General features: G+C 33.2%; 3 protein-coding genes across 3 annotated transcripts; 2 read left to right on the top strand and 1 right to left on the bottom strand.

Annotated features, from left to right (window-relative positions):
- LOC109344191 lies at positions 847-15,649 on the top strand. Its single transcript, XM_019582846.1, has 5 exons — positions 847-2,099; positions 2,562-2,737; positions 2,918-3,141; positions 3,651-4,484; positions 15,638-15,649. The coding sequence occupies exons 1-4, from the start codon at positions 1,121-1,123 to the stop codon at positions 4,444-4,446; spliced, it is 2,175 nt and encodes a 724-aa protein (XP_019438391.1). The 5' UTR covers positions 847-1,120; the 3' UTR covers positions 4,447-4,484; positions 15,638-15,649.
- LOC109344194 lies at positions 5,729-6,439 on the top strand. Its single transcript, XM_019582850.1, has one exon. It carries the CDS (start codon positions 6,098-6,100, stop codon positions 6,425-6,427), a length of 330 nt encoding a protein of 109 aa, XP_019438395.1. The 5' UTR covers positions 5,729-6,097; the 3' UTR covers positions 6,428-6,439.
- LOC109344193 (glycine-rich cell wall structural protein-like) lies at positions 12,620-14,024 on the bottom strand. The gene is made up of 3 exons (XM_019582849.1): positions 13,711-14,024; positions 13,183-13,596; positions 12,620-12,870 (listed from the first exon to the last, which is right to left on the bottom strand). Exons 1-3 carry the CDS (start codon positions 13,928-13,930, stop codon positions 12,782-12,784), a joined length of 723 nt encoding a protein of 240 aa, XP_019438394.1. The 5' UTR covers positions 13,931-14,024; the 3' UTR covers positions 12,620-12,781.

Raw genomic sequence — 16,536 nt, 5'->3', positions numbered from 1 at the left:
AGAATCTAAACTGTAATAATAAAATTCAGTGCAAAAAATGTCAAAAAACTTTGATGAGGTGAAAAAGTACAATTATTATTAGATTAATGGTAAACATTAAATTATATAGATAGATTAATGTAAAGAAATAATTTGAATATGAAAAATGATTTCAATTTCATCTAATGTTCAATGACTATTACTTTTGAACATAACAAAACATAGATGTTGTAAACACACTCAATTTTAGTGGAGTAGCGACATGAACCAATCACTAATTAATATTAAATTATTATTAGCATATAAAATATATAATATATAAAAAGTATGAAAAAAAATATGTGAGGAGGAGGTGACATGTGACATGAAAAAAAAAATGTAAGGAGAAAGTGACATGTGGCATGAGAGAATGAGAAAGTAACACGTGGCATGATAGAGTTTTTTTATTATATTATTAATATATATTATCTTGTATTTTTAGAATATTTTTAATTCAGTTTTTTATTAGACCACGATAATAATGAGGACGAATAATCTCTATTTTATCGCGCAAACCTCAATATTGCCGAGCCATTTCTTATAAATTAAATGCTGAATATTAAATAAAAATGAGAAAAAAATGTAATAGTAATTTTAAGATATTGATTTTGTGGGTAAGGAATGAAGTCAATTCCCCATATATCAACGTAAAAAACTATGTTATATGGGAATAGGACAATAGGTTATGATATTGATGCAGAAAATTATAGCTTCATGACCCAAAAAAACATGACCGTTATTTTAAAATCGGTCTGGTGGGGACACTAATGAACTTAATTACTTACATGTGAATATTTGATTCTATGTTCTGTGTTCTTTCCTTCTTTCTGACACTGCACTCACTCCATCATTCTCTGTTCTGTGCTCTTTTTTTCTCTTGTACTAAATACATTTGTCACCATTTCCATTTTCTTCATCAACAACACCAACTTTCCTCTTTTTTACTTTTCTACCCTCCAAAAGTCCCATATTTCCATTCGACGTCGTTTTGCTTCACAGTTCACACCTTCTTCATGAGTGTTACCACCTTCAATTTTGTCTTCAACTAGCATCAAGCTTTGATTTTTTGTTTGTAACCAGATACCCTTTTTATTTTTATGAAATGGGTTGTGCTCAGTCGAGGATAGAAAATGAAGAATCTGTGGCGCGGTGTAAGGAGCGTAAGAATCTGATGAAAGAAGCGGTGGTTGCTCGGAACGCCTTCGCCGCCGGCCATTCTGGTTATTCCATGGCTCTCAAAAACGCCGGCGCCGCCTTAAGTGACTACGGTCACGGCGAGACCTACATCGATATTGACATCCAAAACCATCAGCCACCGCCTCTTGACACCGTTTCCAACCCGCCTCCGCTGCCGTTGATGGAAGACAACCTCTTTCCTCCGCCGCCGCCGTTGCCGAGCTTCTCACCGAGTTCTAATCTCAAACGCGCCGCCACCATGCCGCCAGCGATGGCCATGCAGCACCGCCGTGAAACTGACTCTGCCGCCATTGCCGAAGAGGATGAAGAGGTGGAGGAAGAAGAAAGTTTGAAGGTTAATGGACGCAATGGCGGCAATGCTTTGTTGAAAAAGAGTTCAGGAGGCATTGGATCTCCTCCAGGGATGAAAGCTGTGCTGCCGGAATCAAAAGAAACTTGGGACTATTTCTTCATGATGAATAATATGCCAGAACCTTGTTTGAGTGTAGAAGATGAGAATGAAGAAATTGAAGGTGAAGGTGATGGTGTGGATAATGATGATGATAATCATAATGATAATAATAATAATAGTAATAATAAAAATAATAATAATGGGGTGGTGATTGATGAGGTTGAACCAAAGACCCCAGAGAAAGTGAAGGGAAATTTGAATGTGGAATTGGCACATGTAGAGATAACACCTGAGTCACACCACATTCAACATTCAAAGACAGCACCAGCTGAGTTTAAGAGAGCATTGAAGGGAGTTCCTAATGTTACTCTTTTGCAGATTCTCAATCGTATCGATGATAAATTCTTGAAGTCCTCTGAGAGTGCTCAAGAAGTTAACAAGTTGCTTGAGGCTACTAGGTTGCATTATCTTTCCAATTATGCCGACAATCAGGGTAATTTCCTTTTTTCGCCTTTTCAAGTTCATGTTGTTGAAGGTATTTAGATACGGGGCTTTAAATCATGGGAGCATTGCAACCACGGTTGTGTTATTGATGATGCAGGCCAATTATGGTTAATGTGGTTTGTAATCTTGGCTTGATGCAGTCTCAACAAGCACCACAACCAGGCCATGTATCCTCTCCATATAGGAAATGGCCATCTCCATTTTGGTAATTGAGGTTCAAGAGTTGGTAAATGTTTTACTTGATTGGTAATTAATAAACGGTACTTACCAACCGCACCAACAGAATTCACCAACCCTTAACATTATTTACCAAAATGGAGATCTTGAGGATCACAACCAAGTTATTGCGGTCACATGTGTGATTTAACAAAAACCTTGGGTTAGGGTTTTCTTAGTTGTTTGTTGGACATGAATGATTGAGCTAATTTGTATGACATGATTGATGAGTCAGGTCACGTTGATCATTCTGCTAGAGTTATGCGTGTGATAACATGGAATAGGTCCTTCAACGGCGTATCCAATGGTGATGGTGCTAAAAATGATTTTGATTCAGAAGAATATGAAACTCATGCCACTGTTTTGGATAAGTTGTTAGCCTGGGAAAAGAAACTTTATGAAGAAGTTAAGGTAGTCTTCTTCCATTTTTGCTTACATCAACAGTTATTGGTTTTCCTTATATAAACATATCTATCTTGTTTATCTATATTTTGAAAAATATTAGTTTGTTTGGAGGTGAATTCATGCTACTAAGATATAAGTGTTAATAAACGCCTTTACCTTTATTGAGCTTCACTCCTTTGTGAACAGCAAGGTGAGCTTATGAAGTTTGAATATCAGAGAAAAGTTGCAATTCTAAACAAGCAGAAGAAACACGGTGCCAGTGCTGAATCCTTGGAGAAAACCAAAGCAGTTGTAAGTCATTTACATACAAGATATATTGTCGACATGCAGTCAATGGATTCAACAGTTTCCGAAGTGAACCATATCCGTGATGCACAGTTGTATCCAAAACTCGTTGTTCTTGTTAGTGAGTAAGTATTGCCAATCAGAAACTAAAGAAATATAACCGTGATGGTATTGCCTCCCTTGATTATCATAGGTATTTGATATCTTAGTGGTAGTAGTGCATAACAAGCTACACATGATCTCCTGAAAGAATAAGAATTAGGTTGTTGCTCTTAATCAGTTTTAAATGTGAAACCTTAGAACAAAATCTAATTCAGCAATCCTAGTAATTAATGTTTTAAAATATTACCAGAACAGGACGTCCCGACCTAAAAAAACATTTTATGATCCAGTTTAGTACTTATTATTTCAATCGTTACATGTCATTTAAAAATTCCAGGCCTTGATACTTACTACTCTATCAAAATTTTGAATGTGTGCTATGATTTTTATATCTTGGCACTGTATCCACCGTGTTCTACATTTTTATTCCGTAATATGATTGCTATGATTGTTAGGGAGCAAAAGGTGTATAAAATAGTTATTTGCATGATGAGTATATCTTACTCATGTTTCATGAACCTATTCTCTTCAGGATGGCCAATATGTGGGAGAATATGTCCTTAAATCATGACAACCAGTTGAAAATAGTTACAGAGCTCAAATCTCTTGATGTTTCTCAAGCTCCTAAGGAAACAACGAAGCAACATTATGAGCGTACCGTGCAACTTTGGAACGTTGTCCGAGAATGGAACTCACAATTTGAGAAGCTTGTGAGTTACCAGAAACAATACATCCAAGCTCTCAGTAACTGGCTAAAGTTAAATCTCATTCCTATCGAAAGCAACCTGAAAGAGAAAGTCTCATCACCACCAAAAGCCCCGAATCCACCCATCCAAGCCCTCCTTCTCGCATGGCATGATTATGTCGACAAGCTTCCCGATGAACTAGCGAAAACTGCTATTTCCTCGTTTGCTGCCGTGATAAAGACAATCATACTTCAACAAGAGGATGAGATGAAGCTAAAGGAGAAATGTGAGGATACCAGAAAGGAATACTTAAGGAAAAAACAATCATTTGAGGAATGGTATCATAAATATTTACTCAAGAGGGGGCCTGATGAAGCAGATCATGAAAGAGGGGGTGAAGGAAATACTACAAACAATCCTCTTTTGGAGAAACAATTTGCTGTTGAGAGTTTGAAGAAGAGATTAGATGAGGAAGTTGAATCTCATCAGAAACTTTGTGTTCAGGTTCGCGAGAAGTCGCTGCAGGGTCTCAAAACTCGCTTGCCGGAGCTCTTCCGCGCATTGTCTGACTATGCTCATGCTTGTGCTGATGCTTATGGGAAACTGAAGTCAATCACACAGTCAAGAGCTGGTGCTGCTTGACACTGTAAAGAAACTTTTACATCTCTTTTGAGAAGTATGTCCTCTTTTGGAGACATTCTAGCTTTCACATGCAGATATATCAATCTTGTGTGAAACTTTTGCCATAGCTTTTAAAAGAATACCATTTGAACAAGTTTAACAAAATATTCCGAAGGGAATATCAATACAACAATAATCAAGTCTTTATCTTACTAGTTGTTGCCAACTATATGGATTGAACGATAATGTTATATAATAAATCATGTTTATTGACAAAGTTGAGAATACCAATTCAAATAGAAATAAACTTGATAGAACAGAACTAGAAAAAAAAGAGTTAAGGAATCAAAGGAAGACAAGAAGTTAAAGGACCAAAATGAGACAAACAAGTAACTTAATAGACAAGTGTCCATTTTGCCTCAGATCAAACTTTAGTAAATTTTATGTGGCAACATAAAATCAAATTCAATGGTTTTTCTGTTTATTTAATAGTTTTATATGAAATTTATCCAAAATAAAGAGTGAATTTCATGCTGGAGTCATAAAGTTTATTGGATCAGCAATTTAATTAGTAGTTTTTATATAAATTTCATCCTACAATAAAGTCTGTATAATTCATCAGTAATTTCATAAAATTTCTTGGATCAGCAATTTAATTAGTAGTTTCAATGAATCTGCACCTTATTTAGTAGTTTCCAAATAAAATTCATCAGTATAGAGTCTATATAATTCTTAATTACCATGGTAGAGTAACTTAAAAAGAAAATTCTTATTTTCAAGTTACTCAGTCATTCATAATTCTTAATTATCATAATAGTAAAATGAGTTTATTATTCAAAGACACAATAAATGACATAATCACTATTTTTACTTACTTTTATTTATGTATACAGATATCTCGGAAACACATTAAAAAGTTAAAGAGACAATAAATGTTGTTTATAAAAAGAAATTGCAAAGAAAATTCAGAAAAAAATTAGTAAATATATTCAACCTTGAAATAATGTGAACAATGACTCTTTCCACAGACTTACTTTGACACTTAACCCCACACTTTATTTATTCTAATCTATCTACATTTTGTTTATTAACATGTGACTCTTATACAATTCAAAAGTGCCTAATAATTTATATTTGAGACACATGGTTTCAGCAATTATGCCATGTTTGGCTCAATTGGCTGTCCAAGCTTAATTTCTCCTATTCTATTATTATATTTTTTGGATAAGTTTAAGAATAAGACATACATTTCAAACAAAGTAACTCAGCTTCAAAAACTATTAAACTAACCAACTGGTATTGGTTCAAGTGGTACATGCTTAATTCCCCTTAAACAATGTTTCAGGTTCAAGTCTTATGGATCGAAAAAATATCTGCTGGGAGAGTTAACCCCATGTACATGTAAATGTTCCCGACTTGGACAAAATTGTCTCCAGTATGAGAATACATATGGGAAACAAAAAAAACTATTAAACTAGGTACTCATTCAAGGCCAAAAGGGAAAATGGGTATTGTTGCATAACCTTGGTCTATGATAATATATCCCTAGTATATAGAGACTGCACCACTTTGGCATGTGATAAGCTTGATGTCCTTCTAGAAAGTCTCACCTACAAATTGCTTTAAACCTTAAATCTAGTTGTGTGAAGAAAAACTAGTTTATTCTAAGCAAATGGATATGAAGAAGTATTTGCTCAGTTCAAGAAATAATCATCATGAAACAACTCATAATATCAGGTTATGTAGAAGCTACACAAGAACTCACTATAGGATCTATTCACCAATCAAGAAAACAGTGTGGCAAATGCTTTGGAGAAAGCTGAAAAGTGGGAAGAAGCAGAAAGTGTTCAGTTCTGATAATAGTGTGTATGATCCAGAAACATATTCAATGAATTTTGATCATGGAACTGGGTGGATGGAGCCAGATAATATTCTTCGTTCTTTCTCTGCTAGGTTTGCTGATCCATCTAGAATTTTACCACCTAAACATTTATTGGCTTGATGGTACAAAATGAATGTTAAAAAAACATGTTTTTTATGTTACTTGTGACTTAATACTCATGTTCCTCCTCAATTCTCACATGTTTTTCTTTTTGCTTTTGTTGCTTTCTGAATGTGTAGTTCAACTTGTGACATACATATACATGTGTGTTTGATAAGAAATCATGGTTTTTGTGTGTGTCTGTTCCTTCAATGTTTTGATTTTCAGTGTGTTTGACCTGTAATGAAAAGAACACAACAGCAAACCATAATAAATGAATAAATAAATATCTAACATGGAATAAACTCTTGTACCTAATTTTATCAGACAAAAAATGATCAATTGTAATTTTATCAATAGTGTAAGAATGTTGTATACTATATTGATTTTAATTATTATTGTATAACACATCAATAATAAATCCTTTTCTCTCTCCACATTCTCAAACCCTTCATTTTTCTCCCCACATCCAACTATTGTTTGATCAGCAAATGTTAGTGTGTTAGTATTTTATTGTGGGTGAAACTCCACCCTCAACCTCCTACACCCTACCATCTAGGAATCTTATAACTCCCTTTTTTGTTAATGGTGAGACTCAAACTCACTGCAATCCTTACGACCACACTCTTCACCATTAAACTTATATATACTCAAATTATCATATGTAAATTAATAAATGAAGACGCTGACTGAACTCTTGAGATAGTTTTTAATAAATTAGTTAATGTATAAAAACAAAAGAGAATCTTACAATGCATGCCTTTTTTTCGATTTTATTTATTCACCAAATATTTATATACTGTATCATATGGCGGCCTACGTCAGGAAATTCAAGTTTCAACTCTTAGCCTCTCTTTGGTAGAAGAGAGTTAGAGTGGAGAGAAAATGGTGAGAGAGATTGAAGAGAAAATGCAAATTTCTCTTGTTTGATTTAAAAGAGATGAGAGACTAAAAAGTATGTGGGTCCCACACAAAAAACTTTCTCTCCTCCTTTGGTGAGAAAGTGGGAGGAGATGAAATTTTTGGATGCAATAACATAAATGCCCTTTAATTTTTTCTCTACTTTTTAGTTTTAAATATTAGTAGGGACATTTTTGTCATTTAAATCATAACATCATCTCTCTTCTCATTTTCTATTCAACCAAACAAAATAGAAAGAGAATAAAATATCATTTTCTATTCATTTTCTCTCATTCTTCTCTTGTACCAAATATCACTAAAATCTACTATATTTCTCCTCTTTCTTTTTCTCACCTCTTTCTTTCTCGCTTCTTATTTTCTCTTGTGCAACCAAATAAAGCATAAATGTGGGAATAGGTCGTAGTTTATAGATAATCTTATTTCTTTTGAATTTAATATGTGTAAGAATTTATACATAATCATTATATTATCAATAATATATTTGTATTATATTTTTAGATGAATAGTTAATTATGATTAAAGATGAATGATGGATAATGTAATGAATGAGACAGTCTAAATACATTTTTTCTCATTTTGTTTTTGTATTGGAAAGTTCAAGTTATGTAAAAATTAATTAATTTAAAAGAAGTTGAAGAAAACATAAGACAAAACATAGCTAAAAAGTAACTAGATAAGTTCAAAGTAAATGTCTTACCCTTCTCTTATAATTTTTAGAAACATGTCAGCATTCCACTTTAATCAATTAATTTATCATACAATTCAAAAGGGTCATCACGTGGATCACATTATTCAATGAATTCTTAGACACCTGTCACATCTTCCTTCAATGATGATAACAACGCTAGAATTGGTATTTAACAATATTCATTCAACCATGTTTATGTGTTAAATGTCGTTAAATATAAGGTAGAAGAGTATTAACAACGCTTATTTAAGTAAATGTTGTTAAATGTGTTATTTTTAACAGCACTCGTTGAAGAAAGCACTAGTAAATACCATACTTCATATATTTAACATCACTTCTTCAATAAGATAAGCGTTGTTAAAGGTGTTATCTTTAACAGCGCTTATTAAGGAAAACATTATTAAAAGTGTTATCTTTAATAGCGCTTATTAAAGCAAGCGCAGTTAAAGATTATATTTCATATATTTAACATCACTTCTTCGATAAGCATTGTTAAAGGTGTTGTCTTTAACGTCTAATCTTTAATAACATTTCTTCAATAAACGCGATTAAAGTTTCATGTATTTAACAACATTTCTTTAATAAGCGCTGTTAAACGCTTATTTTAGTGAGCGAGAATCTTTTCTAATTCAAAAACAAAACCCCACACAATAATACATATCATTGAGTTTATTATTTCTCTTACCTTTCTTCTTCTCCATAAGTTACATTTTTTTCTTTTGTTTTTAGTTTCTCTCTTCAAGCAAGTTATCGAATTTTGGTTGTCATCTTCTTCAAACATAAGGTAAATCATTATCTTATTTTAGCTCATTTATTTTTCTCTTCACTAATAGTGTGATTATTTGTTGTGAAGTTATGCAGCTATGGTGTTCTAGGTTTTTGGCTATGGTGAGCATTGGAGGAGAAAGAATGAACAATTTGCGTAAGATCTCATTACTCATATGTTATTTTATAACATTGAATCTGTTAAGGTTAAATGTAGTTGAAGTCGTTGGTGATTTAATAAATCTATTGTAAATGTGGTGGAGTTGGACATGTTTGTCATGTATTTAATAAAATGTCTGATAGATATATTGATATATTGTCTTATTTAGAAAGTAGACATTTAACAGTTTTGCTTCAGTGAGCGTCATTAAATGTCTACTCTCTACAGCGCTACAAAAAACGTTGTTGAATATAACCTTATGCACTATTGCGCTCGCATAGAAAGCGCTACAAAAGTGTTGTTAAATGACAATTTTAAACGTTGTTATTTTGTTATTTCTGGCATAGTGGCTTGTGATTATGTAAGGAATAATAAATTAATAATCGGTAGCATTTGTATACGCCATTGCTATAGTTTGAAGATGAATCCAGTGGGGTAAAAAAAGAAGATGAATCTAGTCAGCCACAAAGAGAAATTTTGAATACTGATGTGGTAGGAATTTTCAAATGAGTTATGTGGATAAATAAGCCCCATATTTATAAATAATAGATAAGTTAAAATATATTTAATTAATAAGAATTAATGTGTAGGACCATACGTTCAAACACAGGTCATGCATGTTCATGTAAGGGCCTAACCTATTATGGTCCCATCAACTTCCCATAATTAAGAAAGAATGTGAAATAAAAGATGAAAATGAGAATATAACAAATAAGACTATATATGATTTAAAATATATATAATTCAGTCAAAAATTTCTAAATGCATAAGATAAGATTTACAAGAAAAGTGTAATATTTATATATTATTAGTGTAAAGTTTTATACGTAGTGAATATATTATCTTTTATTTACTTATATTACTTATATATAAGAGTCAATTATAAAATGAAGAGTACAAATGATACACTGAATGTATAACAAATTTTTACATTGTCAATATATATTGTTCATATTTGATTACCATTAATTTCTAAACATAAGTAACGCAAATGAATATATCAAGTATATAAATCTTTATTTTCACATTTATAGCTTTTTTATTTTTACCTTCTCAGTACATGTTACTTCTCTTTCTTTTTTGTAACTTTATCTAAGGCATATTTTATACCTATAAAAAAGGTGTGGGATATACATTTTTTAAAAATCAATGTGAAAGAAGTATTGAAGGTGATGCTAATTTCAAAATTTGCCCATATATAAACTCAATGATCTAAATGGACATAGAAAATTTGTATACATTTTGTCCTCCTATAACATTGTACCGCATTCATCAGAAAAGGAAGAAGAAAAGTAAAAGCTAGCAAGATGATTTTTGGTCAAATGTTTTACCTAATCTTCTGGAGCTAAACAAAAAAGTATGAAGGGCAGATTCAAAGACCTAACAAGTAACAAATTAAAGCATGTGTCAGATAAAATCGGAAAATTCACACATATGGTGTACCTTGACCGAAAATTTATGGTTTTGGTGCACATTTTTGAAAAGTTACAAAATTAATGTAACTTTTTTGAAATCGGCAATAGAATTGCCGATTTCAGTGTTTTTCTCTCTCTAACTCCCCCAAAATCGACACTAGGGGGAGTTTTATAAACTAAATTTTTTCAAAAAGGTGCACCAAAACCGTAAATTTTCAGTCAAGGTATATCATATGTGTGAATTTTCCAATAAAACTAGTATATCTTTGAATTTCCTCATATATATATATATATATATACATAGGGGATCTTACATTACTAGAAATCAACAAACCATACTGACATGAGGACAGTTCAAGCACATGGTATCTTTAGGGTGGCTTCAATAATTCAAACCGCATATGTAACCACAAGTGGTGCATTTTTTCTCATCCAATTTAATTTTCACAATTTTTTTTTAATAAAAACCTTTATAAAGTAGTTAGGTGTGGAGAAAGGGGATGGTAATTAGGATTGTGCAAATACTTACATTTTTGTAGGGTTGATCCGAGAAAAAAATTGGATATCTAATTTAACTATATGAAACAAAGTTGAGGCTTAAAAGAAATTATGATGATGAAAGTACTGTTTGTATACCAAAAAATTTAATTAAACAATATTTTATAATAAATTTTGAGTATATATGTTTCATACAAATTATAAGAATGTTATGTACTTTTTTCTGCTCGATTATTATTATTTAGAAGTAAAATTACTTATATAGGTAAAAAATATTTAAACCTTATTAATTATAGGTCCTGTTTTACATGTGAGCTTGGTAACTAATGGAGTATATAGTGATTGACTAAGAAATTAGGGTCTTGGGCAAAGGAGGAAGTAGAGTTTATCTGATGCTTTTATTCCTCTTATATTTGGACTGCTCACAAATCATAATCCCATCGGTGTTAATATGATATTACTCATGTTCATTAAACATTCATTATATTCATTATTTCTTAAATAAAAAAGATTAAAAACTGAAAATATCACCATTATTGTAAAATTACATACTACCATCCAAGATGTACATAAGCCACTATGTTTCTCATACCACACAAAAATAATTGCCCATTGAATTACAATATTATATCCTCCAAACATAACATTAAAAACAAGACCCCAACAACAGCCACACCCATTACATCAGCTTAGGATTTTTGGCAAATTTTGTTTTCGGGTTTGGACAACAATCATCTGTCCTATAATTTTTCTATCCTCATAATTTATACTAATTAAAGTTAATAAAATAATATTAAAATATTAATTTTTATTTTTAAAAGAATGAAGTTTTCTCATTAGTTTGATACACCAAATAGGACATACATAACACATGTGATCCCATCAGTTTGCTTTTTCCTATCATGGCATCCTGAAAGTTACAGGTATGGTAATACTCCTTTATTTCGAGCAATTCTTTCAACTATAAGCTGATTCTTGATCGTGGTTCAATGAATCAAGGTGCAGAAGAATATATCTATTAATTTAGCATAAATCATGTTAAGAGTACTTTTTTGTTTATCACATCCTCATTCCCCTATACACTTTGATTTCTTGACTTATTTAACACTTTATTAGTGTTAGCATACGGTTCATATATTAAGAAAGATCTCATGTATCAATCACAATTTTCGTCCATCTTTTACACTTATTAATTTTTAATATATATACATATAATGAGTCAGATTCCTCTTCATTACTGGAGAGGACAGTTAAATGAAAATGTATAAAAAAACTAAAAGATAATGACACTTTTATTTGAATGAGGCTTCTTTCTGAGAGGTAAATAATGACAAAAAATAAAGAAAATATGATATGCTATGTACTTGGTTCTTCATTACTTAATTAGGTAGTGATTAACTCAGTAATGCAAGGGCTAAGGTGTTAGCATAGGGTTTAGGGTTTAGGGTTTACAACAACTTGTATGCTAGCTAGCTAAGTGAGTATGGATCCTCTCCATTAATGGAGAGACAAGTCCTCAAAAAATCAAAGAAAATCTAACATGTAATAACATATTTATCATTTTAAGTATAATAGAATAAGTCATTTAAAACATAAATAAATTGAAGGACTTGCCTCGGGTCCCTATTCGTTTCATTCTGTTTGTCCACTGAAGTGGTGTAACCATCTCATATTTGGAAATGTGAATTACTATATAAAAAGAAGATAAATCATATGCAAATTTACACAGCTTCTAAAAACAATTTTATTTTATTCATAAAAAATAATGGAAGATTGAGGGATATTACGTGTTCATATAAAGCTTCGTTGCTCATGCATGCATAATACAAACAAGAATAACTATGTTGTTGCATAACGTTTTCTAAAACTTGGAAACGAAAGTTAAACGATGACTCTTAAAACACCTTGTTTATCATCATCAATATATCTTACTTGCCACCACCTGCTCCAGCTCCACCACCGAATCCACCACCACCACCACCTCCACCTCCAAAGCCACCACCACCCCCGCCTATTCCTCCACCAGCACCTCCACCAGCTCCAAACCCTCCTCCAGCACCTGCACCACCTCCCACACCACCACCTCCCCCAAACCCACCACCACCACCAGCGCCTCCTCCTGCACCTCCACCACCACCTACACCTCCTCCTGCACCACCACCAAACCCACTGCCACCTCCTGCACCTCCGCCAATGCCACCACCAACACCATGACCTAGCCCACCTCCCGCACCACCACCAAGTCCACTTCCACCGCCAATGCCACCACCAATACCATGACCAAGACCACCACCACCACCAATGCCGCCTCCACCTCCCAGACCACCACCTCCACCAAGGCCACTGCCAGCTCCACCACCAATTCCATGACCTAATCCTCCTCCATGACCTAGCCCACCACCTGCACCACCACCAACACCATGGCCGAGACCACCACCTGCACCACCACCAAGTCCAGCTCCACCACCAACACCATGGCCAAGACCACCACCTGCTCCTCCACCAAAGCCGCCGCCAGCCCCACCACCAATACCATGACCAAGACCACCACCGGCTCCACCACCACCTCCAAGGCCACCTCCACCTCCTAGACCACCACCACCACCTGCTCCTCCGCCAATGCCAGCCCCAACTCCATGACCTAACCCACCTCCATGTCCAAGACCACCACCTGCACCACCCCCAAATCCTCCACCTAAGCCACTGCCACCGCCTGCTCCTCCACCCAAACCGCCCCCACCGCCTAGTCCACCACCTGCCCCTCCACCTATACCACCTCCTCCTCCAGCACCTCCACCTATACCACCTCCTCCTCCAGCACCTCCACCTATACCACCTCCTCCTCCAGCACCTCCACCTATACCACCTCCTCCTCCAGCACCTCCACCAAAGCCACCACCACCCCCAATGCCACCTCCTCCACCAAAACCACCACCTTTGTTGAAAATGCCATGCCCTAACAAACGTGGTGGATGAATGAAGTGCTTATCATCCTTAACTTCTGCAACTACCAAGGAAACAGTGACAAGTAGAACAATGCATAATGCAAAACCAATGCCATTTGGAATAACTCTCATTGTGAGATAAGAAAGAAATTAAAGAAAGAACAATAACAAGAAATTAAGAAAATGTTGAGTTGGTATTGGTGGAAAGAAGGAATGAGTGTTATATATACCAAAAACCAATCAATAATTTGAGAGTAGGAAGGTTCACTTCACACAAATAATTCAACTGCCACCCTTCACAGAACTAAATGAATGTTCACCTTCAATTTAATTCTCCAACTACCCTTCTCTCATGTACTGCATTATTAGTATTCATTCATTATTATAGGACCACTTTTACATTATGCTATACTTCCTTTTTATTGTTTTCTTTTTAAAATAGTGTGTATTTCACATAATCAATCATGTTCATTTAACGATATGTTGTTATTAATGGCTTCAACAACATTTTAATGCTGCAACCAAACACCAAGCGCGTCCTCTCCTCTCTATTGTATCTATTTGTATATGCCTATACCAAAAGGCCTGAAACAAATGAAGTGATATACATTCTGGAACACAAGATATAATCTTATGATCACTTTAGGATTGATGTTGAGTATAGCTTTAAATCTAAGGTATTTATACCACCATGGTCAATTATACTTCGATTTAAATTCCATCAACTTCATTTTTCATCTTTTACTTATTTACTTCCTCTCCAAAACTCGAATCTCTGTTGCGTGTACAACTTCATCAATGTCGTATTTGTCATGTATTTACACCATAGTTGTCTTCTGCTCTCCACAAGTCCACATCTTTGTTGTCATCGGCCACCACTTTCTCGTGCGGTTTACTTGTTGTTTTCTATGTATGTCTCAATATATGAGCTTTCATAATTCCTCTTAATTTCTTATTATTTTTAGGGATGTAAAAGTTTGATTCGATTTTTGACATAATTTAATGACCGAATTGAACACAAAGATATACTTCAGATTAACTCAATTAAATATAAATTTTATTATAGGAATTGAACTGATCCGACCATGAATGGTTTGGTTTGGTTCCATAGTTTTCTTTTTTCTTTTTACATCATGCTTCAATGAAAGTTTAAAACTTTTTTCACCAGACATTTTTTTGTCCATAAAATAAAAATCACTAACTTTATCTCTAGAAAATATAAACCCTAAATAAATAAGTAAATAACTATTTGCTAGTAACATATATAACAATTATATATTTTAGTAAAAAGAAAACAAATGATCACATATATCTTCAATTAGTAACATGTATAACAATAAATATAATAATTTAGAGTAAATTACACCGACACCCCCTGAGTTTTAGCGAAATTACACAAACCATCCCTCACTTTTTTACACCTACACAGACCCCCTAATTTTTATACTTTCATTGCACTAATCACCCATGCGTGAGAAATAAGTGTAATGTTCTAAACAAAAAATGTGATAAATGCAATTAAGTTAAACAAAACATGATATATTGTGGAGACAAGTCCAAATAATATATGAGTCGCTACCTCTTTATTGTTTTTGGTTCGTTACGATATAGAATAAGAACAATTTAAACAATATCTCTTTAGAATTGTTGATGCATTTTATAACAAAAAATAATAAAGATACATTGATTTGTATATTATTTGGATTTTTCCTCACAATATATCATGTTTTGTTTAACTTAATTGCATTTATCACATTTTTTGTTTAAAATATTACACTTATTTATCATGCAGGGTGGTTAGTGTAATGAAAATATAAAAACTAGGGGAGGTTTGTGTAGATGTAGAAAAGTGATGAGTGATTTATATAATTTCACTAAAACTCAGGGGGTGTCAGTGTAATTAATTCAATAATTTATGGTATATGATAGACTACCACAAAAGTTAGATTATAGGTTCCAAATTATCAAGAATCTAGGAAAGTAGCACACATATATATAACAATTTAGTAAAATATAATACTACAATTCATACAAAATTGATAATTTAAGCCACAAAACTGACTAGAGATATAATTTAAACAAAAGTACAACATTATTCTCTAATATATTTCTTTAATATGAGATTCAGTTCGAACGGTTATTAAATTTCTAAAATCATGAACCGAACTTAAACAATTCTTTAAAAAAATTAAACTGAACCGTAAAATTGGTTTGGTTTGATTCATTCTTATCGGTTTTACGGTTTAAATGAGAACGGTTTACGCACCTCATTGCTTGCATGCATGTCTATATCCACATTATGGTTTGTGTTTAAGTTTTTTACTCATGCATTATGGTTTATGTTCTTGCTTTGTAATCTCAAAAAAGCATTAGGGTTTATAACTTTATATTCCTCCTTTACCGTCTCAAAATGTAATATAATTTTTATTTCTATTTACATTTAGTTAAGTTATGTTTCTTCCTTGCATAATAATATCAAAATGGATTATTGTTCATTCATTATGGTTTCTGACTTTCTGTTTCTATTTTACATTTAGTTACATTATGGTTTTTCGTTTGCACCATGGTCTCAAAATAATTTATGTTTTATATTTGTCTAATCAAACATACATGGTTACTTGTTGTGTATTCTGTGTCCCCTTGACTGGTAGCATAAATGTTAGAATGCCATATGGATGAAGAATTTGACCATCAATCGTGTGTAATTAATACATACATTATACTGATTATCTACGTAT

Source organism: Lupinus angustifolius, chromosome LG03 (genome assembly GCF_001865875.1).
Source record: "Lupinus angustifolius cultivar Tanjil chromosome LG03, LupAngTanjil_v1.0, whole genome shotgun sequence".
NCBI lineage: Eukaryota > Viridiplantae > Streptophyta > Magnoliopsida > Fabales > Fabaceae > Lupinus > Lupinus angustifolius.
The sequence above is the reverse complement of the archived record's forward strand: the minus strand, read 5'-3'. Positions and strand labels throughout refer to the sequence as shown.